Here is a 23,914-nt window from a genome sequence, read left to right as displayed (position 1 = left end):
CATGGTAGGCTGACACAGCAACTTTTAAACACTTTATCTCCATTAAATATTTAGTAAGGCATGTTATCTTTCTTGGATATGACAAGCTGCTGTAAATAAAGGAAGATGAAAGAAGTTGTGAAATAGCTTACATCAACATAAATGTGGTTATTTTAGGAGATTATTTTCCTTCATGGTTTGAATAACAAACTCACAATCCTGAGAAGTCTTCTGCATTAATCCCCACTGTTGCTCTGTCTCCATGTCTCCAGTAGGCAACGCATCCCGTCTCAAGTCCACAGCAACACCGCCCATATGGAGAAGAGGTGGGAGACTGACTGACACTTGACTGTTGGCAAGTAATCACAACCCCATTCTGTCAAATCCCCCAAAAACTCAGGAAATGACTCAGCATACCTTTATGCTTATTACATATATTTTAGGTAGTAACTAGCAAGAAGACTATGTTGATACAAAACATGCCGTTGTTGGTTAAAGATATACATTTATTATTTCCATAACCCCATAAAATAACTTCAGACAGGATAGAAATGAGGAATCAAAAGGAATCGTAGAAGAATAGCAAGGACCGTTTCAAATAGAGCACTTTTCTCTTCAACTGTTATTTATTAAATGGACATTTCTTGATACCAGCCAACTCTGAGAGGGTCTTTGTAGCTTTTAGGATTCAATATTAGAGATGGAAGCAGAGATATTCCATATTGAAAAGTCCAAATGAAATTCTACAGAGAAAAAATACCTACAATTGTTTTAAGTCCGTTTGTTTATTCAAATAGCAAACTTAGCTTGATCCGACAGTTAATTTCAGCTATTAACTTGCAGCAACCTTTAAAAAAATACAGCCAGCTCTACCGTATTGCAGCAGCCATTTTACATAAATGAAAAACTAACATGTACATTCTACATAGAAACTACAGAAAGTTGAAATAACATAACATTCCTCTTAAGTCTCTCTTAACTTCGCTAGGTCTTTCTACTTATTCACACTGGATCAAATACCTTCCACTCCCATTAAGCCTGAGAAATAATCATTATTAATACTGGCCTTATCCTAATGAAGTAGGATTTCATTAGGATTGAACAAATGCCAATCTAAAGCATACGTGCCTTGCAATACTATTGTGGCAATTTCAACTAAAGGTATGTTCATTTTTGTATTTATCTTAATCTTCTTTGAATACCCCCTTGGTTCAATATGAACTTAACCTTTTCCTTTGTTCAGTCATTGCTGCTAGGGCGCCCTCTGTCAGTCACTCAAATCATTACCGTAAAAAAGGGAGGCCATACATAACATTCTATACTGTACTTCAAGTGCATATAGGACAGAGAGACATATACATATACATATATATATATATATATATATATATATATATATATATATTAAATGCAAGACAGAAATATTAACATTAATAGTCTGTATTTACTAATTGCCTGCAATCATTTAGCCACTAAAAACATTCAATATTGATATATAAAACAAGATATTGTAGAGTTTAACATTTATAAATATGTTTACCATTTATCAATACTGACCTTGTAGGTTTTGCTGTATATATGATGGAGAATCTACAAATATAGGTAGAATCTCCAAATATATCTGAAACAAAAAACAAATACCAGAAACGCAGTTTATAAAGGCATATTAAGTATAAAGATGTAAGTAAGATTATACTTATACAATAATATTTGACACAAATATCAGGCCAAATTAAGAGCAGATAACCTTTATAATGAAGAAGTACAATTCTCAAAATGTAAATATGTACATACAATCCCTTCATAAAAACTTAGCTTCCTCTCTTGGATGGAAACGTCCAGTGCAATATCATGTCATACTGTCCTTCAAAATAGCCAGTGATAGTGATGCCAGTGATGCCTACAACTAGAAGTTATGCTTCCTCCAGCTGAGAGAGTGCCTCCTCTTCCTCTTCCTGTGGCACTGCTCTCTCTTCTCTGGCCAGGGGAAGCCTCCCTCAGCTGCTCTGTACACCTCGTCGTACTCATCGCTGTCGGAGTCATCCTCGGCTGCAGGGAAGGCCCTGTCTGGGAACACCTCCCTGAGTCTGGAGCTGAAAAACATCTCCAGGCTGCGACCTGCCTGGGCCACCTCTGAGTCCGGCTGGAGGACAGACAGAGAAACCAGAAATTAAACACAGCTCATCTCAGGTTTTACTACTGTGACCCAGATCAGTACTTACAATTGCATTGTGGGACATTTAATAATGTAAATGATACAATAAAATATGCATTTACAATATAGCACTGAAAGAGTGGTCAATATATACAGTTTAACCTCTATCACTAAATTATTATTATTAATCTATATAACTTACATAATTGAACTTTGCACAGTTCCTGAACATGAGGGAGACATCAGCCACAAACTCCTCAGGTGAATAGTAGTGGTGAGTGCTCCTCTTGCTGAGTTTGGCCCTGATCACAGACAGATCCATGGGCCTTTTGATTATCTGGTAGTAGTGGCGAGCCTAGGTTTCAAAACATGTTTTATTAAACCAGATCACTGTGTTTTTGCGGAGTATTGTGAATACTAACATGGTGATTAAGAATAAGATTGGGAACACTTACCAGTGGACTGACCGGCTCATGGAAGGGAGCACTTAGCATGTTGCTGCAGATCAACAGAGTCAACCTCTCACATTTCTACAGAGGGGGGACAACATTGATTTCTTACGATAAATAACATTTACTGTAACTAGTAGGTGTGAAACCCCACTTACAGAAGACATTGAGCCCTCCTTGACACCACAGACTGGTCATTACCAGTAATATGTCCAGTGTCAGTTGATTTACATTTTCATAATGAAGAATAATACTTACTCTCTGGTCACAAGCAGAGAGACCATGAGGTAGTGGCTTTCCTGAACATTCTGCAGCCAGCCTCTGGTTCTCACAGTCATACTCCACCTCTGGCTGCAGGATATCTCTGCAGAAGGTACACACCCAGTCACCCCTGAAGTGGAAGAGGACACAGAGGCAGACATTGGCTATCTTCAACCACAGAGCAGTAGTGTAGACAAGACTGATGGATGAGAGAAGTGAGGCATCACAAATGGCCCTTATTCTACTTTTGACCAGAGCCTTATGAGCCCTATGAGCCTTATGAGCCTTATGAGCCCTATGAGCCTTATGAGCCTTATGAGCCCTATGAGCCTTATGAGCCCTATGAGCCCTATGAGCCTTATGAGCCCTATGAGCCCTATGAGCCTTATGAGCCTTATGAGCCCTATGAGCCTTATGAGCCCTATGAGCCTTATGAGCCCTATGAACCTTATGAGCTCTATGAGCCCTATGAGCCTTATGAGCCTTATGAGCCTTATGAGCCCTATGAGCCCTATGAGCCCTATGAGCCTTATGAGCCCTATGAACCTTATGAGCTCTATGAGCCCTATGAGCTTTATGAGCCCTATGAACCTTATGAGCTCTATGAGCCCTATGAGCCTTATGAGCCTTATGAGCCATGTGAGCCTTATGAGCCCTATGAGCCCTATGAACCTTATGTGCCCCATGAGACCTGGTCAAAAGTAATGCATTATAAAGGGAATTGGATGCGATTTGGGACCCAGTCTATGACTTATGGTGGTGAGATGACTTACGTGGGGAAGCTGAGGAGAGCAGGCACATGGCAGGACAGGTGGAAGACTTTGGGACAGCGGTCACAGCATAGAAGGTCTCCTCCGATCAGACACACGGCACAGAAGTCTTCACTTTCCATCTCCATGGTCTCTGCCCCAGGCAGGGCCTGCTCAGCTCCTTCACAATGGATCTGCATCTCCATGGTCTCTGCCCCAGGCAGGGCCTGCTCAGCTCCTTCACAATGCATCTGTGGACCAGGGTCTGCATGCAGGGACTTCTGGGCTGGAGGGGACTCCACTCCTGGTTCAGGACTTAGAGAGGCTGGGTCAGGAGTGATAGAGGCTGGGTCAGTGGCTGAGTCTGGCTCCGATTCAAGATCTGGTCCAGATTCTGCAGACCCTTGTGATTCAGGGGGTTGTGCACAGTCTGATTCCAGGTCTGAATCTAATCTCGGACGTGTTTCAGATGGAAAACGGGGGTCTGAGCCAGGGTCAGGTTGGAGGTCTGATTCCATATCAGCCTCCGATTCCGCATCAGCATCCAGGTCTTCACCATTCTCTGATTCTAAACCATTCTCTGATTCTTCACTACCTTCTGATTCCACTCTAGGTTCTGATTCCACACTAGGTTCTGATTCCACTCTAGGTTCTGATTCCACACTAGGTTCTGATTCCACACTAGGTTCAGATTCTGTAGCAGCCTCATCAGGAGATTCCTCATCAGCAACTGATTCCAGACCAGCCTCCGATGCAGACTCAGCTTGTGGGTCAGATTCTGGTTGTGGGTCAGACTCTTGCTGGGGATCCGATTCTGGTTGTGGGTCCGTGTCCAGTTCCGGGTCAGAAACTATTTCTGAGATTGACCTGGGATCTGAGTCAGAGTCAAGGTCAGGTGCAGAGAAAGGTGGAGGTGATACAAGATCAGTGGCGGGTACTTGCAGTGTGAGCTCTTTGTGAGGACTGTGTCTTCCATGCTCAGGCCAATCATTGATTACTAGAGGTGGGAGAGATTGATTGATAGTGTGTCTCTCTGAGTATTGTTTATCCAGAGACGGGCTGTCCGTTGCGACCTTGGCTTCTTTTGATATTCCCTGTAGACAAAGTACAGAGTTTGAGATTTAGAACATGCCAGTAGTATTTTACCGTGATCTGCAACACATTGCAATTTAGTTCAGACCTCTTCTCCGGGCTAATTGCTGCCGCTTATAAGAACCAGCTGGCGGACAAAACTAGTTCAGACATAATGTTTATTGTGGTTATGAAACTAGTATAATCTGACATCATAGACTTTCTGGAAGAGAAGTTCACAGTGTTTTAGTGGAGCCTACCTCAGTCATCTTGTCCTTCCATCCCCTCTGTGGAACAGGTCCGGTCCTTTCTGTTGCAGTGTCTGACAGAGGGTCACTCTGTCGCCGCCCCTGTGGTGGGATCCGAGACACCAGGATCTTCAGCCTTTCCAAACACACCACTGGAACCTTGGAACTGGAACTCCCAGGTTCCTTCTGAACCTCTCTGTCACTGATGTATGAAGAGGGAAGTGGTGAAGCAACATAACTGTAGCTTTTCCCCTTTTGACTTCAACACATTTTTTAAAGATTAGTGTGATGTTTAAATAGAATGTACCTGTTGTCTGGAGTCTTTCTTTGTATTCTGCATTTTCCTTTGACGTCATGCCCAGTCTCATCATATGCATAAACATAATCTGGTAAACAGGAGAAAGAATAATCATTTGATGAATCCATTTAACTGATGTGAAAGCAGAATTTGGATATTAGTGATGATGATATTGTATTCATTTCTCAGTGTTCATATGTTTATATAAGAGAATATTGTTACTATATAATCAAAACATATTTATTGAGAGAGAGAGAGAGAGAGATGTCATTTATTATAGCCATGGTGTACAATATTGGCAGCTAGATCTGAATTGCAGTGTACAGTGTATACATAAATAAATACATCTGAGAAATAAATACATCTGAGAAATGTATATTGTATAATAATAAATACAGTGGGGCAAAAAAAGTATTTAGTCAGCCACCAATTGTGCAAGTTCTCCCACTTAAAAAGATGAGAGAGGCCTGTAATTTTCATCATAGGTACACTTCAACTATGACAAAATTAGAAAAACAAATCCAGAAAATCACATTGTAGGATTTTTAATGAATTTATTTGCAAATTATGGTGGAAAATAAGTATTTGGTCAACAACAAAAGTGTATCTCAATCCTTTGTTATATACCCTTTGTTGGCAATGACAGAGGTCAAACGTTTTCTGTAAGTCTTCACAAGGTTTTCACACACTGTTGCTGGTATTTTGACCCATTCCTCCATGCAGATCTCCTCTAGAGCAGTGATGTTCTGGGGCTGTTGCTGGGCAACACGGACTTTCAACTCCCTCCAAAGATTTTCTATGGGGTTGAGATCTGGAGACTGGCTAGGCCACTCCAGGACCTTGAAATGCTTCTTACGAAGCCACTCCTTCGTTGCTCGGGCGGTGTGTTTGGGATCATTGTCATGCTGAAAGACCCAGCCACGTTTCATCTTCAATGCCCTTGCTGATGGAAGGAGGTTTTCACTCAAAATCTCACGATACATGGACCCATTCATTCTTCCCCTTACACGGATCAGTCGTCCTGGTCCCTTTGCAGAAAAACAGCCCCAAAGCATGATGTTTCCACCCTCATGCTTCACAGTAGGTATGGTGTTCTTTGGATGCAACTCAGCATTCTTTGTCCTCCCAACATGACGAGTTGAGTTTTTACCAAAAAGTTATATTTTGGTTTCATCTGACATTCTCCCAATCTTCTTCTGGATCATCCAAATGCTCTCTATCAAACTTCAGACGGGCCTGGACATGTACTGGCTTAAGCAGGGGGACACGTCTGGCACTGCAGGATTTGAGTCCCTGGCGGCGTAATGTGTTACTGATGGTAGGCTTTGTTACTTTGGTCCCAGCTCTCTGCAGGTCATTCACTAGGTCCCCCCGTATGGTTCTGGGATTTTTGCTCACCGTTCTTGTGATCATTTTGACCCCACGGGGTCAGATCTTGCGTGGAGCCCCAGATCGAGGGAGATTATCAGTAGTCTTGTATGTCTTCCATTTCCTAATAATTGCTCCCACAGTTGATTTCTTCAAACCAAGCTGCTTACCTATTGCAGATTCAGGCTTCCCAGCCTGGTGCAGGTCTACAATTTTGTTTCTGGTGTCCTTTGACAGCTCTTTGGTCTTGGCCATAGTGAAGTTTGGAGTGTGACTGTTTGAGGTTGTGGACAGGTGTCTTTTATACTGATAACAAGTTCAAACAGGTGCCATTAATACAGGTAACGAGTGGAGGACAGAGGAGCCTCTTAAAGAAGAAGTTACAGGTCTGTGAGAGCCAGAAATCTTGCTTGTTTGTAGGTGACCAAATACTTATTTTCCACCATAATTTGACAATAAATTCATAAAAAATCCTACAGTGTGATTTTCTGGATTATTTTCTCATTCTGTCTGTCATAGTTGAAGTGTACCTATGATGAAAATTACAGGCCTCTCTCATCTTTTTACGTGGGAGAACTTGCACAATTGGTGGCTGACTAAATACTTTTTTGCCCCACTGTAAATAAATGATAAATATATAATATTTGGAAGTAAGTAGCTCAGTACCAGGCTCTGTCTTGTAAATGGTCAAAGGTGACAGGTGTAGGTTGGGCTGGCCTCTGGAGGGAGGAGTGGCTAAGGATCTCTCCAGGGAGGCCACAGATCGTATCACTCCATCAGAAGACAGCCTCCTCCGCCTGAGATCCATAAAACCCTGCTGAGGGAGGAAATCAGTCATAATCAACATCAACTACTATATCAAGCACAGACACCAACCATATTTTACATCCGAAGTCTGTAAGAATAAGGAGGAGGGACACCTTAGTGTTAGCTTTAGGAATGTGTTTGGTAAGATAAACCAGATATCATTACAAAACATTATGGGTATTGTACTACATCATGCTACAAAGTCAACTGCAGAGACAAAAACAAGACAAGGCTTTGCCACCAAAAACCTGGAATCTGATTGACCCAAAGAGGTAATTTTGTTAAATGTACCTTTAAACAGCAACACTAGCAACTTTGTCCAATTTGTTTGCAATAAAAGCAAATGGACTCATTGCTGTATCAGTTCTATTTTTTGGTAATGTGTTTTACCCTCTGCAAAGAATTTACATTGCCAAGTGTGTAACAAGAACAAGGTTTTAAGTCTGACAGCCAAACCTTTCTGCCACATTTATATGTATCCCTTTAAAATCAAATCCCAAACTGCTGAGACTGTGCCTCAAAATAACTTTTTCATCTGACATATTGTACTAGATACAGTATTTGGAATTTTCTTTTCTTTTACAATGTTCTTTTCTTTGTAGATATACTGTAATGTCCCTAATGGAACTGTACAATGGCATGTATCCTATAAAAGCTCTGATCAGAACAGCCTTAACAGCTAGACAGCCTTAAGAAGCTGACATGTAATAATGGAAGTTGAAGAGAATAGGCATGACTCTCGATCACAATTAAAATGTCCATTAATTGTCCATTGAAAATCTTATAATAGAATGCCAGTCATTTATTGAGAATTGCTTGTCTCCAGTCAGCCATGACCTTTCACCTGCACTCTCCTTGGTAGCAGTAGGCATAGAATTACATGAAGTATAGGATCTCTATGGCAGCAGGTCTCTGTTCATTAATGGGTTAATGGGTTACCTGGTCTGCCATGCGTCCCCGTTCCACGGCTGCTGTTGCTGTTGCTAAGCTGTGGGTGGCCCCCAGGGGCCTGTCTGTGGAAGGGCTGCTGGAGGGGCCTGCCAGTTCTGGTGGGATGCTCTGGGATCGACTCTTCCTCCCACACAGTGAGCTGGGCCTGCTGCTCTGAGCATCAACACTGAACCCATGGGTCGTCACAGACATCTCCAGTGAAGTGGATCTCTGTCAGGACACAGAAACACAAAAGCAGACTGCCTTAGCACACTCTACTGTTGCTGACTGAGCATCATACTACACAGGTGCATCTATTCATGTCATAGCAACAGAGAGACAGTGCGGTGGTGGGAGGTGTGTGGCAGATCCACCTTCAGTATCACACACACTAAGGACGCCACTCAGAATCAATTCTGTGAGCCCTGCCTGTCTGATTAAAAACAACACAATCGCTGCAAAGCCCATTCATTTCAGCGAGAGATGACCCACACAACTGCTCACAACACCGTTATTCTACTGATAATGAAGGGTTTAGTTACAACACCAATTATCGTATGTAAATCCACCATCAGAAGTGCGTTAGCTAGGCTGGTTTGAATAAGCGGCATTAGCACATCACAGATTAGACTCTCTTTCCATCTCTCCTCCATTGGCCTTCTCCTCTCGTCATCATTTCATTAATGCAAGTTTTCCAAAAAGCCCCCAGCAACTGTGTCTCTGTGCTAATGCAGCCATACGCCTGACAAAGCTTGAGTACTAGCCTGTGTCTCAGCACCCCTCCTCTTCCTCTCACCCCTCCTCTCCTCTCACCCCTTTTTTTATCTGTCTTATTTCTCACAGCGCGCCACACACCATGGAGATTTAGACCAGTTGACACAGAACATGTGCTCATAATTACCACTCGGTTAAAACACTTACCTGATCCGCGCCCCGAGGAGAGGTGTGAAGGAGTCTAAATGTGGAGAAAAAAGCTATAATCCTCTTCTAGAGGAAGAGGGAGCGAGACAGAAGACAGGGATGTATCTGAGAGAAGTGTACCCAGAGCTGAAATCAACCTCCCAGCTCCACCAATTCCCCAAGTGTCTCATTATTACCAGGTTAAGTACGTATGTGGCTGCGCCCAAGCGCTTTTTCTTCTCACTTTCACTCACTGTGTCTTGGCAAGGCGGAAATCATGTGCCTCTGTTGTTTTAATCATGCAGGAGGAACATTTTTGATCAGTGATCATTCGGTTGCTCAATCCCTGCTACCAAGGGTACTAATAATAAACAGTAGAATATTTTTTTAACTTTACTGCAATGCTGCACTTAAGTTTAAAAAAATATATTTCAGCATAGCTGGTGCTTTGATTGTGTTAGTGTGCCTCTTTCTTAAGCATAGTCCCTTCTTCAAATGGAAGCCAGGCAGGTTTCTGTAGCACCATCTGTTTTCAGGGCAGCTGTCAACCACTGTGACTGATAATTTGGGGTAAACAAAGTTATTGCCCAAATTTTTTCAATATCCGCTGTATGTAGATATTGAGACAGATAATACTGCTGTCAGCCTGGGTTTAAGACTTGCTATCACGCAAAGCTCCCTGCGGTACAATGTACTTTGAGCTTCAATTATAACACCATGAAACCAATTTACTGTATCCAGCCTTCCCTCAACCCATTGGCTTTTTATTCTGCCATAATGCACAACCGAAGTGAAACAATGGCTGTACCTTGAAGTATTCTCTTCAGGACAGGTGTGTGACCTGTGGTTTGTGTGTGCGTGTATGTGTGCTTGGCCAGAAGCGAGGCAGGGCTGAGGCATGTGTGCTACTGTTAGTCTGAGAGGTGTTTGTGAGCAAGACTGTGTGTTTTGACACCTCTGAGCTCAGAGTGTGTGGTGAGGTCTATAAGGCCATAGAGAATGAGGAGGGACAAGTGTGACCACTGGGGAGTCAACAGAGTGAAAGCGAAATGAGGTTGTGGGACCTATACAACTCTCTGGTCAACAGACAACAATGGGGGAACTCCAACGTGGGCCAAAAGTGCACTATCGCTGAGCAAAAATGGACAGCTTTACTACGTTGATATGGTTTAAGCATCTCTGATGTGAAGAAACAATGTTCATTATAGTGTGCTTTGGTCAACTCACCCTGCCATCTCTGCAGTCCCTGGATGGCTGTGTAGTCCTGGCCTCCTGCTGCTCTCCCTCCTGCTGCTCCACTGTCAGTTCGGCCACTAGGGGAGACAGGAGCTGCTGCTGCTGCTGTTGCTGCTGCTGCTGCTCCTGCTGGATCCCATCTGTCAGCACCTCTCTGTCCACCCCTGTCTGTACATGTGTCTTCTCCCTGCTCCCCTCCTGGATCTGCTCTGTCAACACCTCTCTGTCCACAGCTGGCTGCCCAGGAGTCTGCTCTCTCTCTCTGCTGGCCTGCTGGCCCTGGCCTTCCCAGGCCCCATCTGTGGCTGGCTGTGCATGAGTGTCGGGAAGTGGCTGAATCTGAGGCTGGTAGAGGGCTGTGGCTGGGGGCTGGAGTCCAAGACCTCCACTGTTGGAGCTGGAGCTGAGCAAGCCTGGGTCAGCAGCCGGGAGATGCGCTGGCTGTTGGGGACGCTGCATGGAGGAGGGCACCACACCTGGTGGACCTGGAGGACTGTCAGGGCCCCAGCACCTCAGCAGCTGACTCTGGTGCAGGGCCAGGGAGGGAGAGCTGAGGGTGGACTGAGCACACCTGGCGGAGTAGGGGTTGGGTTCCCGCTGGGTCTTGTCCAGCTGCACAGCTGGCTGTGGGGGTATGCAGTGGAGGCAGCACATCTGGGGCTGACAGCAGGCCTGGAAGGCACAGCCCTGGTCCCGCCCTCCATGGCACATAGATGGCAGGGACAAGCAGGTGATAGGCTGGGGCCTCAGGATGCTGGGGAAGGCCACGCCCTCAGAGTAGGAGCGATTTCCCCCCTCTGCAGTGAGCTGACCTAGAACAACATAGATACTTGTAGTTTAGGAATCAGGCCAGGTCTCCCCGTAGGAAGACATTAAATGCAACACATTCAATAATGACATACAACCAGTTTACAACCAGTCACTGCAGCCAAGCTACTGCAGCCAAATCATTTAAGCCTTAGTTTACCCAAAGTTGAGATCTGCTTAGTCCAGTAGCTGGCATCCCAGTTGAACTTGATCTTCACAGGGAGCCAGGCGTCTGAGTGTAGTGGGGGTTCAAGCAGGCGCTGCATCTGGAGAGAAATCTAAAGGAGGACAGGTGTAATGTAAAAGCACAAATTAACTTTTTTCCATAATCAACTCCAAAAATGTTTTCTTACTGTGTTTTTAAATGAGACAAGAAAATGGCATAGTATTTTACAAGCGGCAAAAAAATGGCCTTGTGTTTGACCCGCAAGCCCACCCTTCTGTCCCTTCAGACCTACCAGCTCCCTGCTGAAGAGAAGTGGGTTCTTGAGGTGGTGGGCCGTTGCCCAGCTGATGAAGTTCTGCACGTGGTCCAGCTGGCTGCACATCTCTATCTCCCCCTGCAGCTGGTCCTCCAGACGCCGCTGGAAGTCCTCCGAGATCTTCTACACACACACACGCACACACACACACACACACACACACACACACACACACACACACACACACACACACACACACACACACACACACACACACACACACACACACACACAGGCAGACAGAAACATGCTCACGTGTAATTGCTGGCACAGAGGGAGTGATTTACAGATGGAAAGAGAGGGGCTAATCAATGGCTTGTTTTTTGCCGGATTTCATTCCTAAGATCCCTGCTTTTTTGACAGATCATTATTGCCTCTCCATTGCGAGCGGTCAGAACTGATTAGATAATGTTGGGAGCGCTCCTGATTAGGACCATGTACTTCATGGTCAGCTAGACACTGGAGATGAATGCCCCTGGAAATACTGAGACTGAGGGGAGGGAGGGAGAGAGAGAGAGAGAGAGAGAGAGAGAAAGAGAGAGGGAGAGAGGGAGAGAAAGAGAGGGAGAGAGGGGGAAAGTCATTACCTCCAGTTGCTCTATTAATAGGTTGGCCCGTTTGTTCAGCTCATTCATCATAATCATCTTTGCCATTTTAATCTGGTTCTCAGCCTTCCTCTGCGTGATCTTTACACCGTGCAGCCTGAGAGGAACACAGAGAAAATAAATGACATTCTGATTACTGACAGAGAAACCAAAACAGTTGATGGATTGTGGTGTATAAGTGCTTTATTGCACTTGGATGCTTTACATATGTTAGATGGGTATTTCATTCAGAGTTGGAGAGTGTATTGTATATGATCTTTGAGAGGACATATACATGTCGTCCACATTGCTCTGGTAAATTTGAGCCAGGTTTCTGAGACCACCAGCTGTTGGCTTTATGAGATCAGTGTATACTCCTGATCATTCTACACATCTGTCAGTAATGTGTTGTACAAGCAGAGCTTACCTGTCCTCTATCTGTTTGGCTGTGCTCTCCACTGCAGACCTCCTCTCCTCCACCTGAGCCATCAGGCTCTCAAACTGCCACTGTTGGTCCTGCAGGGCCTTTCCAATGTGCACCAGCCTGAGGACAAACAGATATCACAGTGGGTCAAATAATACAATAGAAACACCACTTAACCTCACCACTTTACACCCTTTCATTTCAAGCATCTCCTTGAGGGATAGTTACTGTATGACGTTAGGGACTATTGGGACCACTAATGTGCTGCAAAATCACAGGCAACAGGGCAATGTATCATATGGACTGAATTAGAATTAGGTAGGTTGAAGATATGCACCAGACACAACGCAGGAGGTTTTTAACCTGCTGTTAGCCCCTCACTGTAATGCCCTTGTGCCGTGTCTAAGGACTGACCTGTGGTTCTTGTGGGCGGACAGGTGACAGCTGCTGCAGCACATGAGGTCACAGGACTCGCAGAAGAGCTCCAAGGGCTCTTGTCTGTGAGAGTGGCACATGAGGATGGGGCGGCCACACGAGCCAGGGCCTGCCGGGCAGAGAGGGGGAGGGGGGAGAGAAGCATAGCATTACCACAGAGAAGGACTAAACAAGCAATTCACACTACAGCTTAAGCCGTTGGGAGTAATTGGTGCTGTACAAGAAAATAAATGCACAAAGATATATCACGCAAACAAATGTTCAAAGACACATCATGTAAACAAAAGTGGCCTACTAAAAGGCAACTGTATAACATTCATGTCTGGCAGCACACAGTTTATGTACATCAATGTTTTATTCTATTGTTATATCAAGCTACAAGACTAACTACTATTTCGCTGAATGTTTCCTGTTTAGTTTTGTTTAATTTTGCTTAAAATGTTATCTGCAATCTCATTCTACTCTATTTTAGAATTGGAAAATACGTTGAATCTGATATTGGCCTCAAGTTAACATGCATTACATGAGTCATTCAGTATCATCATCATTCCAAAACTATTTTAGGTTAGGAAAATATGGCATCCTTTAAATCTAGTAAATATTTCTGGCCTTAAAGAATGGGTAGACAGATGGAAAATAGGACAGAGAGAGAAGGTCTTTGATCGGAGAAATGAAAGACCAGTGCCAATCTACATTAATAACTTTGTTCGGTTGGCTTTTGAAGAATCAAACAAAACCTTCACACCGCAGGATGTAGACAGTAACAAATGCTGCTAGAGAACAAATTACTTTCATGTGTGCATGCATAAACGGCCATGTTTTAAAAATAAATGCAGCATTAGTCATTTGATTTGCAATGTAATGAGAGTTCCTACTCTATGCAAATTATCTGTATAAATAGCTGGAAATGTGATTCTTATGCAGCACATATGAGACTACCTGCCCAAAGTTATCATTTCCTCACACTAAGGTTGTATCCCAAATAGCACCTGTTCCCTACAGGGCTCTTGCTGAAAGTAGTGCACTATGTAAGAATAGGGAATCATTTGGGACGGAGTCCAAGCAATCACCATGTGGCATTAGTTAATTTATTTCAAAACTGGACACAAATTGACTGAAGCCTTTAATTTACTTTTGAGACCAGTAACAACCAATTGTTGTATCCTGATGCTGGTGTTGATTTCCCCTCTTGGGTAATGATTGTGTCATGAAACTGTGTGCACTGCACTCGGAGCAGGCCTAAGCATTGTTATGAGGGGTTGACTGAGAAGACTGGGTGATGTTCAGATGGCTATCCACTGTACACATTAAAGTTGGTCCTATGTCTATACTCTGGGGTGATGCAGAAGGTTTTCCCACAGTCACAGACACACACGCAGGCACAAACGCACACACAAACGCACACACACACACACAAATGCACACACACACAAATGCACACATACCACAAGGGGCAGGAAGCAGATCACAATGTGATAGAGAGACCACAGGGTCACGATGAGTAAACACAGCCCCCAACAATACACAGTACTGCTGCTGCACACACACACACACACACACACACACACACACACACACACACACACACACACACACACACACACACACACACACACACACACACACACACACACACACACACACACACACACACACACACACACACACACACACACACAGCTAAGCATGGCCCTAGTTAGTACAGTCAACTAAACACTGACTCAACAGAACAGTAAAGCGCTCAACTCAACCCTATAACATAACAATCACATCACAGTTCATACTGCAAACTGCTGCACACAGGCCCACAGAGCCTGACTAAAGTCTCAGCTGAACATAGCTATCTGCTGAACACAACCCTATAAAATAACAAGCACATCACTGCAAACTGCTGCACACAGGCCCACAGAGCCTGACTAAAGTCTCTGCTGAACATAGCTATCCGCTGAACACAACCCTACTGCACTCTGCTGGACACACCACTCCAATGAGCAGTGCCTTTTGCACAATGCTCTCCACAAGGCCTATTGTGCGCTGCATAGCACAGCCCCAGTGCTAAATGCTGAGTGACCACATCCTGCCTGCAGAGCTACGCTTTCTCACCCGCAACACTTCAAACTGATGTTCTCACCAAAACACCAAAACAAAACACTGACACACTAAGACAGCAACACTTAGAGGTGGCAATAGAGGTGATATGTGATCACAGAGTTACAGTATGACTTCGCCTTTTAGCATCCAAGAGTAGAGACCTAGAAACGTACTTTTCAGCATCCACGAATAATATAACACTGTTGCTACAAAAATAGTGTCATTCTCAGTGTTCACTCTCTGAATGTGGGCCACATGATAAAAGGAATTGTAATACATAAGGGTCTGCAGGAACCATTACTGTACCACCAACCATTACAGGCTGCATGCATAATTCATCACAATCATTCCTACTGAGACATGATTAACAAACAGACATGGGAAAAGTTGAAACAAAGAAACACAAACAGGTCTGGTGACGACCCCGGGGAAACGAAGCCCATCTCCACCCAACCGGCCAGAGACACTTGGATGTGGAGACTGGAGAGACAGTGAGGGATGGGAGAACCTGTCTGGGACAGAGAGATGCTTGCCTGGTTCGGGTGGAGGCAGGGAGCTGGGGGCCATCTGGTCCCTCTGGTGCAGGTCGACACATTGGGTAGTGGGCTTCTGGTGTTGGTGCAGGTCTGAGCACTGAGGGGTGGCTCTCTGGTGCTGATGCATGTCTGTGCACTGGTAGCACAGCCACTTGTTGCAGAATGTACACAAGCTCTGGGCTAGCCTGGGCTCTGGGCACTCTGAGCAACGCTGCCACACACAGAGAAGACCTGTCATATATTGACACACACCAAGCACGCACGCACACAAGCACACACACAAAACAACAAGGTCGTCTGATATAAAGATGGGGTGACATATGTCAGAAGTATTAGTGTTACCTCCCTCTGTACTTTGGGCTAAATCACACTCCTCAGAGCGGTTACTTGTGTCGATGCTCACACATTCTGAGCTATTCCCAGAGAATGTTAGATGCATTCGATCAAGTTCCTCAAAATGAAGCCATGTTGAGTCACAAACACAAGCTGCTCAACCAGCTGATTCATTTCCCTTTTAATGCAGCTTAAAGACAACTCGTAGCACAGAATGAAGTGCACATTCAAATCAAATGTACTGAAATCACATATCAAAATACAGCTGCAACAATATCACAAAACAGGTCATACTGAAGTCATGCCAATTCCACAGGATGATCCTTTCTTCTTTTAGAACGTGTTGTGTATCTCTTCATCCTCATCACATTACAGTTAACAGTTAACATTATAGTTATTTGGAAAATAATTCATATTCACTTCGTTAGAAATACACTGAAGTACATCAAAGACTTGAGAGGGTCTGAATACCCTCGGGCTAAGACAGCAAATAATAAGTCCACGCATATACATTCATTCTATTTCTGCAATTGCCTCTACACACAGAGGCACAAACAATAGTAGAATAGAAAATCTACTTGTGGGGAAAAAAGAGAGTTGAGGTAATGTCAGCCGTGTCATAGGAATGTTAATAGAACGTTGAACGCCTTACCTTCTCCATGTCAGCAGTGGGGTAATGTGTCCTCTGGTGAACGGTAGAGCTGGTACCCAGCAGAGCTGCTCTCGCTGTGGGAGGGAGAGGACAGCACAGTCTGACGCTCACACACAGCACTCACACTGACGCTTTTACCTGCGGCAGGAAGCAACGTGCACCAAGAGGTGGCCCCAGAGAATATGGCTTACATGACAGCCTGCGTGCTGAGCTCTCCTCTCCTCTCCTCTCCTCGCCTGGTTCATCTGTCTGTAGGACTCCTCACAGAACAGAAGTAGAGGAGTGTCAAATTCAAATCCATCCTCTAACACACAAAACATATAATCCTTTTTCTTAAATAAGCCTGTGCATAATAATTGGGAATTAGGGAGATACGATAATTATTTTTTTTCTAGGGCGAAATATCCCCGGAAGCCCTTCCCAAAATGGAAGGAGAGGCCGAATGACCTACAATGTTGGAGGGAATTGTAAGCACTGCAAACAGGAGTGGAGCAGGCTGGGATGGGATGGGATGGGCTGTAGTGAGCTGGGCTGTGGTGGGCTGGGTTGTGGTGGGCTGCTGGTGACCTCCTTCTACATCCCTGTATCAGCACAAGGAAGGGACAGGTCCCTCTGGAGCCACACATGCTCACGTAGCACACCATAACCGGGTCAGGCTCTGATGAGCACCAGATGGGAGTAGGAAACACTCCTGCTATTCTCTCTAAAATGATGAAATCAATTAAGATCTTTATCACAGTATTGCAGAAGAGAAGGAATGGCACACTGCAAGGAAACAAAACTAACTTCATGGCTGGAAAGACAATCCATATACAGTACTGGAGAGGAGGATCATGTTGTAACTGTCTTAAAATGTATCAGCAAATAGTGACACTATTAGAAGGGGGGATATGACTCCTCCCGTTGCTGTAATGTAGACAGAGTTGTGGCAAAGAGTAGTAAGACACCCTCACTATGTAAAATCACGATCAAAACACCATCATTTCTGCTGCTCTGAGTCTGCCTAACACCAACCCCTGCAGTCTGACCTACAAATCTGACAACTTTCTCATCCTCTGGTGCTTCACAGGGGAGCTAAAAACCATCCCATTCCCCATTGTGTGCTCAAAGACCCACTTTAAAACACAATTAGTCAAACCTAGCGGACCCCGCCTCTTGTTCACTCAGCTCTCCTGCTTTTTAAACCCCCCTCCTTCCCTTTCATACTCCCCATTTTGCTTTTAAACCAGAAAGGTGTTAGCACTATACCTCTCTGTGAGGGACAGCTCTCCTGCCCTGCTAAGTGAGGTTGGTACTGGATAAAAGGCAGCCTGAAAGCATGACATCTCTAGAGATGTCACAATAATAGAAACTTCACTGGTGATGTCTCCCCTGAAAGCACACCTATGTAACATCCATTAACACTGAGGTGATGGGATCCAAGTGAAAAACCACTCCAATGTCACTTCCCTGATCTGACAATTATCTACATAGCAACTGTAAATATTCATGACTTCTCTGCCCAAACCCCTCAACCACTTCCTGTACTGTACACTGTAATGGTAAACTGTAAATTATAGGGTCATTTTGGGTATTATCAATACTCTGAAATGTTTTACTGCAGCATACTGTAAATTATGGTGCATTGTGGACAATATTGTGGGCGGGGAAAGAAGTGCTGTATTTCTAATGGTACTATAATTCCACCCCACAGAATACAGTACCATATCTTTGGAGCACAAAAAACCTTTTGACCACTAGTGGGTGCATGGTATTGTTGTTTCTGGCTTGTTAACATACACTATATATACAAAAGTATGTGAACACCCCTTCAAATTAGTGGATTTGGCTATTTCAGCCACACCAGTTGCTGTGAGGTGTATACAATCGAGCACACAGCCATGCAATCTCCATAGACAAATATTGACAGTACAATGGCCGTACTGAAGAGCTCAGTGACTTTTAACGTGGCACCGTCATAGAATGCCACCTTTCCAACTGTAAGTGCTGTTTTTGTGAATTGGAAATGTCTAGGAGCAACAATGACACAGCCACGAAGTGATAGGCCACACAAGCTCACAGAATGGGACAGCTGATGCTGAAGCGCGCAGCGCATCTGTCCTGGAAGCAATGTCAGCACAATAACTGTCCGTAGGGAGCTTCATGAAATGGGTTTCAATGGCCGAGCAGCCGCACACCTAAGATCACCATGCGCAATGCCAACTGGAGTGGGGTAAAGCTTGCTGCCATTGGACTTTGGAGCAGCGGAAACACATTCTCTTAAGTGATGAATCACGCTTCACCACCTGGCAGTGCGGGTTTAGCGGATGCCAGGCGAATGCTACCTGGCTGAATGCATAGTGCCAACTGTAAAGTTTGGTTGGAGGAGGAATAATGGTCTGGGGCTGTTTTTCATGATTCGGGCCCCTTAGTTCCAGTGAAAGGAAATCTTAATGCTACAGCATACAATGACATTCTAGACGATTCTGTGCTTCCAACTTTGTGGCAACAGTTTGGGGAAGGCCCTTTCTTGCTTAAGCATGACAATGCCCCCAAGCACAAAGCGAGGTCCATACAGAAAAGGTTTGTCGAGATCGGTGTGCAAGAACTTGACTAGCTGGCCTGCACAGAGCCCTGACCTCAACCCATCGAACACCTTTCAATGCCCGACCTCACTAATGCTCTTGTGGCTGAATGGAAGCAAGTCCCCACAGCAATGTTCCAACATCTAGTGGAAAGCCTTCCCAGAAGAGTGGAGGCTGTTCTAGCAGCAAAGGGGGGACCAACTCCATATTAATGCCCATGATTTTGGGATGAGATGTTCGACGAGCACATACTGTGTCCACATACTTTTGGTCATGTAGTGTATATATCAGTGGAGGCTGAGGAGGGGAGGACGGCTCATTATAATGGCTAGAACGGAGTGAATGTAATGGCATCAGACACATGGAAACCATGTGTTTGATATCATTCCATGAGCCCCTCCACCCCAATTAAGGCGCCACCAACCTGCTGCGGTATATATAACTGTAGATGAATACCTTCTCATTATCTAGTAACAATAGGCTCTCATATGAACACTGAGAGATTAATACAGTATCATCCTCACTAATATCCAAATTCTGAATTCGCATCAGTTAAATGGATTCATCAAATTATTATTGTTCCCCCTCTGTCCACATACTTTTGGTCATATCGTGTATTTATGGGAACGCCTTGTCATAGGCTATATTGGTTGCACCCGTGAGTGAGAAGGCTGTACTAATTTGCCCCATCAATTTGCATATGGGACAGATTGGAGTGGCAGCAAGTCTAAAACCTAAAATAGTTGAGCATTTTGCCATGTCCTTTTGGTCTGTTTGGCCCTGTAGTCGCTGCCAGTTTGGAAGCCTTTGTTAAGGCCTCTAGAAGAGCAAGTGATATAAAACACAAAATATTCATGAATATACTGTCATGTGTAAACACTTTACCTAGCAGCCAACCTGTTTGCACCAATCCCTTGTAATTACTGTATAATACTGTGAAATACAAACCACTCCCTATATTGATTTCATTCATCCATTCATTATTTTCCGATTACGGTAGCATTTACTTTTTTACAGTACATTAGAGCGGTATTGTACTGTGTGTCATTACACAGCACTTGCTTTGATACCGTATTTATATTACAGTATAAATAATACTGTAATATGAAATACAGAACTTTACTTGCCACCGAGCTGCCTGGAAGCTACTGTCAAGTTCACAGTAACCCATTTTAAGTCCATAACTCATTATATGGCCTACAGGAGAAAAATGTGTTCAATACTCTTCTTTGGAATCTGCCTTGGGGTACAGATGTATCCGTATTGAATTAATGATAATAGCATATAAAAAAATCATAAAAGATATGCATAATTTAAATCATTTGAGCACTCTCCTCACTGAAGGTACTCTTGCGGTCCTCTGTTCAAAATCAGGCATAGTGAATCCATGTACACAGTGAAACAGTGCCTTCAGAGAGAATTCCTACCCCTTGACTTATTCCACATTTTCTTGTGTTACTGTCTGAATTCAAAATGGATAAAATGGATTGTTTTCTCTCACCCATCTGCACACAATACCCCACAATGACAAAGTGAAAAGATGTTTTTAGAATTTTTTGCAAATGTATTGAAAATTAAATACAGAAATATCTAATTAACATAAGTATTCACACCCCTGAGTCAATACCTTGTAGAAGCACCTTTAGCAGTGATTACAGCAGTGAGGCTTTCTGGGTGAGTCTTTAAGAGCTTTCCACAACTGGATTGGGCAATATTTTCCCTTTATTCTTTTAAAAATTCTTCAGGCTCTGTCAAATGGGTTGTTGATCATTGCTAGACAACCATTTTCAGGTCTTGCCAAGACTTTCAAGTAGATTTCAGTCAAAACTGTAACTTGGCCACATAAGAACATTCACTATCTTCTTGGTAAGCAACTCCAGTGTAGGCCTTGGCCTTGTGTTTTAGGTTATTGTCCTGCTGAAAGGTGAATTAATCTCCCAGTGTCTGGTGGAAAGCAGACTGAACCAGGTTTTCCGCTAGAATTTTGCCTGTGCTTAGCTCTGTTCTATTTCTTTTGTAACCCCAGTCCTCAACATTACAAGCATACCCATAACATGATGCAGCCAACACTATGCTAGAAATATGGACAGTGGTCCTCAGTAATGTGTTGCATTGGACTTTCCCCAAACATACCAATTTGCAGTTACTCCACAATACTAACCTAAATTAGAGTGAAAAGAAGGAAGCCTTTACAGAATAATAATATTCAAGAACATGCATCCTGTTTGCAACAAGGCACTAAAGTAATAATGCAAAAAAATTGGGAATGCAATTAACGTCATGTCCTGAATCAATGTTGTTGATCCATCCTCAGTTTTCTCTTATTATAGCCATAAACTCTGTAACTCTTTTTCAAAGTCACCATTGACTTCATGGTGAAATCCCTGAGCAGTTTCCTTCCTCTCCAGCAACTGAGTTAGGAAGGACACCTGTATTTTTGTAATGACTAGGAGTATTGATACACTATCCAAAGTGTAATTAATAATTTCACCATGCTCAAAGGGATATTTAATGTCTGTTTCGTTTTTTTTACCCTATGTTTTTTTGTAATTCTATGGGGTTTTGGTATGTCTAGGTATATGTAGGTCTATGGTGTTTGTAAAAAAAAAATTTTGAAAACCATAATTCCACTTTGACATTATAGGGTATTGTGTGTAGGCTACTGACCAAAAAATCTAAATGTAATACATTTTCAATTCAGGCTGTAACACAAAACAATTAGGAGAAAGTCAAGGAGTGTATATACTTTCTGAAGGCACTGTATGTATCTGAATGTGTTTAGGCTACTTTTCTTTACATTATGACCCCTAATCCTGATGCACCATCCATGTATTAGGTCTTTCTATTGAGTGATGATGAGTGCTGAGGGGGCTCTCTGAGAGCTGCTGCGTTTCCTGTGAGAAGGAATGTGAGCACCACTCCCTGGCTGTCTGTCAATAACAGCTTTATAGCAGTGCAACACCTCCCTGTGTTTCACTAACACCTCCCTGGAATTATTATTATATTTTCTTATTTAACTAGGCAAGTCAGTTAAGAACAAATTCTTATTCACAATGATTACCTACTTATAAAGCCCCCACCCCCCCGGCCAAACTCTCGCCTAACCCGGACGACGCTGGGCCAGTTCTGCGCCGCCTTATGGGACACCCGATCACGTACGGTTGTAATACAGCCCGGGATCAAACGCGGATCTGTAGTGACGCCTCTTGCACTGCGATGCAGTACCTTAGACCGCTGTGCCACTCGGGAGGCCCTGTATGCTCGGGGGACTACACACTTCCCAGCTTGTTCATGTTTCTGCTGGCAATAAGAGCTATAATATGTGGATATGCAATTACTGCATAATTATCTTTTAAACCTCCCAATATGGAATCAATGTGTGGAGAAATTATTGTATTATTGCCCTATTTTATACAGATTGGCCACACTAACACTTAACTGGGGTCAATGTCACTCACTGATAACCTATCATTGTCATCATGTAAATCAATTGTGTATTGAGCCTGAACAATGAACGCAAACGTGGTTGCTGTTGTTTCAACCATTTTTTGTAAAATATCAAGTTGTTAAAAGTAAAACAAGTTATGATACATGGCTGAGCTATCATTCCAGTAGGCTATGTGCAAATATCTGATTTTCATCATGTTAGACAAGGAGCAGGTGAATGATTGACTTTCAAATTAGACAGATAGATTACGTAACAGAATCTAGTCTAATTATATTGACGCATTCCCTGCTGTAATCAACATATAATGGTAACCTAACTGGTATTGATTTGTTGTTTATATGACATTGCTGAAATCTTGGCTCACATACAGTATCGGAGGATGCGCATAATTTGAGCTACTCAATAGTCAACAGAGCCGCACCTAAATCCATTCGATTATTTACGCATGTATTGCTGTCCAATAGATCATGCATTAGAATATCGTTTTTAAGATACAAAACACAATAGTTGCTCATAACATACCTCAAACGCAATAACTTTCGCTTTGGCAGTACGTCCGTAAGGTTCAGTCAGACAATATCAACTACCGTTATGTGATGACAATTGCTTTCAGTGTCAGTGCGCACGTAGTGTACTAGGACAGGCTATATTATTATTATGACCATGTTTACGAATTTGATTTGGACTGTAGGCTACTGGTATATTCACTGCGATACAGAATATACTCACCTAGGCCTACCCTACGATAGCGAAGGGCTGTCACAAGTCAAGTATGACCAAAGCTTGAGGTTTTTACCTTAACCTGATCATCGCCATATAGGGCAGGCTGTTCCCTCTCCATCCATTGGATGTCGCTGTTTTGTCCAGCTCAAATATTTTGGAGTTACAAAGTCTCGTGTTTGATCGTGAGACTTACATGCGTATATTTCTTCGGGAAAAACGGTACTTCCCATCTGAAATCTCACATCAAACTGCATCCTCTTACACTGTTCCACAACATTGGAACTGATATATATTCACACAATACCACATAATGAAAAAACAAAAACAGTTTTTTTGAAATTTTTGCAAATTTATCAAATATAAAAAGTATTCAGACCCTTTACT

At 43.5% G+C, this 23,914-nt stretch overlaps 1 protein-coding gene across 1 annotated transcript; it reads right to left on the bottom strand.

Moving 5' to 3' along the window:
- Window positions 1-1,380: 1,380 nt before the first annotated feature.
- On the bottom strand, window positions 1,381-17,439 carry LOC112263829 (tripartite motif-containing protein 66). Its single transcript, XM_042319082.1, has 19 exons — window positions 17,373-17,439; window positions 16,987-17,052; window positions 16,796-16,869; window positions 15,808-16,021; window positions 13,163-13,292; window positions 12,752-12,868; window positions 12,328-12,442; window positions 11,717-11,863; window positions 11,419-11,536; window positions 10,443-11,263; window positions 8,325-8,546; window positions 7,245-7,395; window positions 5,220-5,298; window positions 4,925-5,114; window positions 3,618-4,687; window positions 2,842-2,974; window positions 2,590-2,664; window positions 2,337-2,489; window positions 1,381-2,122 (listed from the first exon to the last, which is right to left on the bottom strand). The coding sequence occupies exons 1-19, from the start codon at window positions 17,437-17,439 to the stop codon at window positions 1,886-1,888; spliced, it is 4,179 nt and encodes a 1,392-aa protein (XP_042175016.1). The 3' UTR covers window positions 1,381-1,885.
- Between the last annotated feature and the right edge of the window lie 6,475 nt (window positions 17,440-23,914).

This window comes from Oncorhynchus tshawytscha, unplaced genomic scaffold, assembly GCF_018296145.1.
Source record: "Oncorhynchus tshawytscha isolate Ot180627B unplaced genomic scaffold, Otsh_v2.0 Un_contig_37_pilon_pilon, whole genome shotgun sequence".
NCBI classification, from domain to species: domain Eukaryota; kingdom Metazoa; phylum Chordata; class Actinopteri; order Salmoniformes; family Salmonidae; genus Oncorhynchus; species Oncorhynchus tshawytscha.
Note: the sequence above shows the minus strand (reverse complement) of the source record. Positions and strands in the feature narration are given on the sequence as shown.

Bases quoted from the DNA above. Each gene is read 5' to 3' on its own strand.
- LOC112263829 (XM_042319082.1), bottom strand. From the start codon at position 17,439: ATGGTGTGCTACGTGAGCATGTGTGGCTCCAGAGGGACCTGTCCCTTC. The intron at 17,053-17,372 runs GTAGAAGGAGGT...TTCTGTGAGGAG, and splicing joins CCTTGTGCTGATACAGGGAT to TCCTACAGACAGATGAACCA. The intron at 12,869-13,162 runs GTCAGTCCTTAG...GTTTGTCCTCAG, and splicing joins TCCGCCCACAAGAACCACAG to GCTGGTGCACATTGGAAAGG.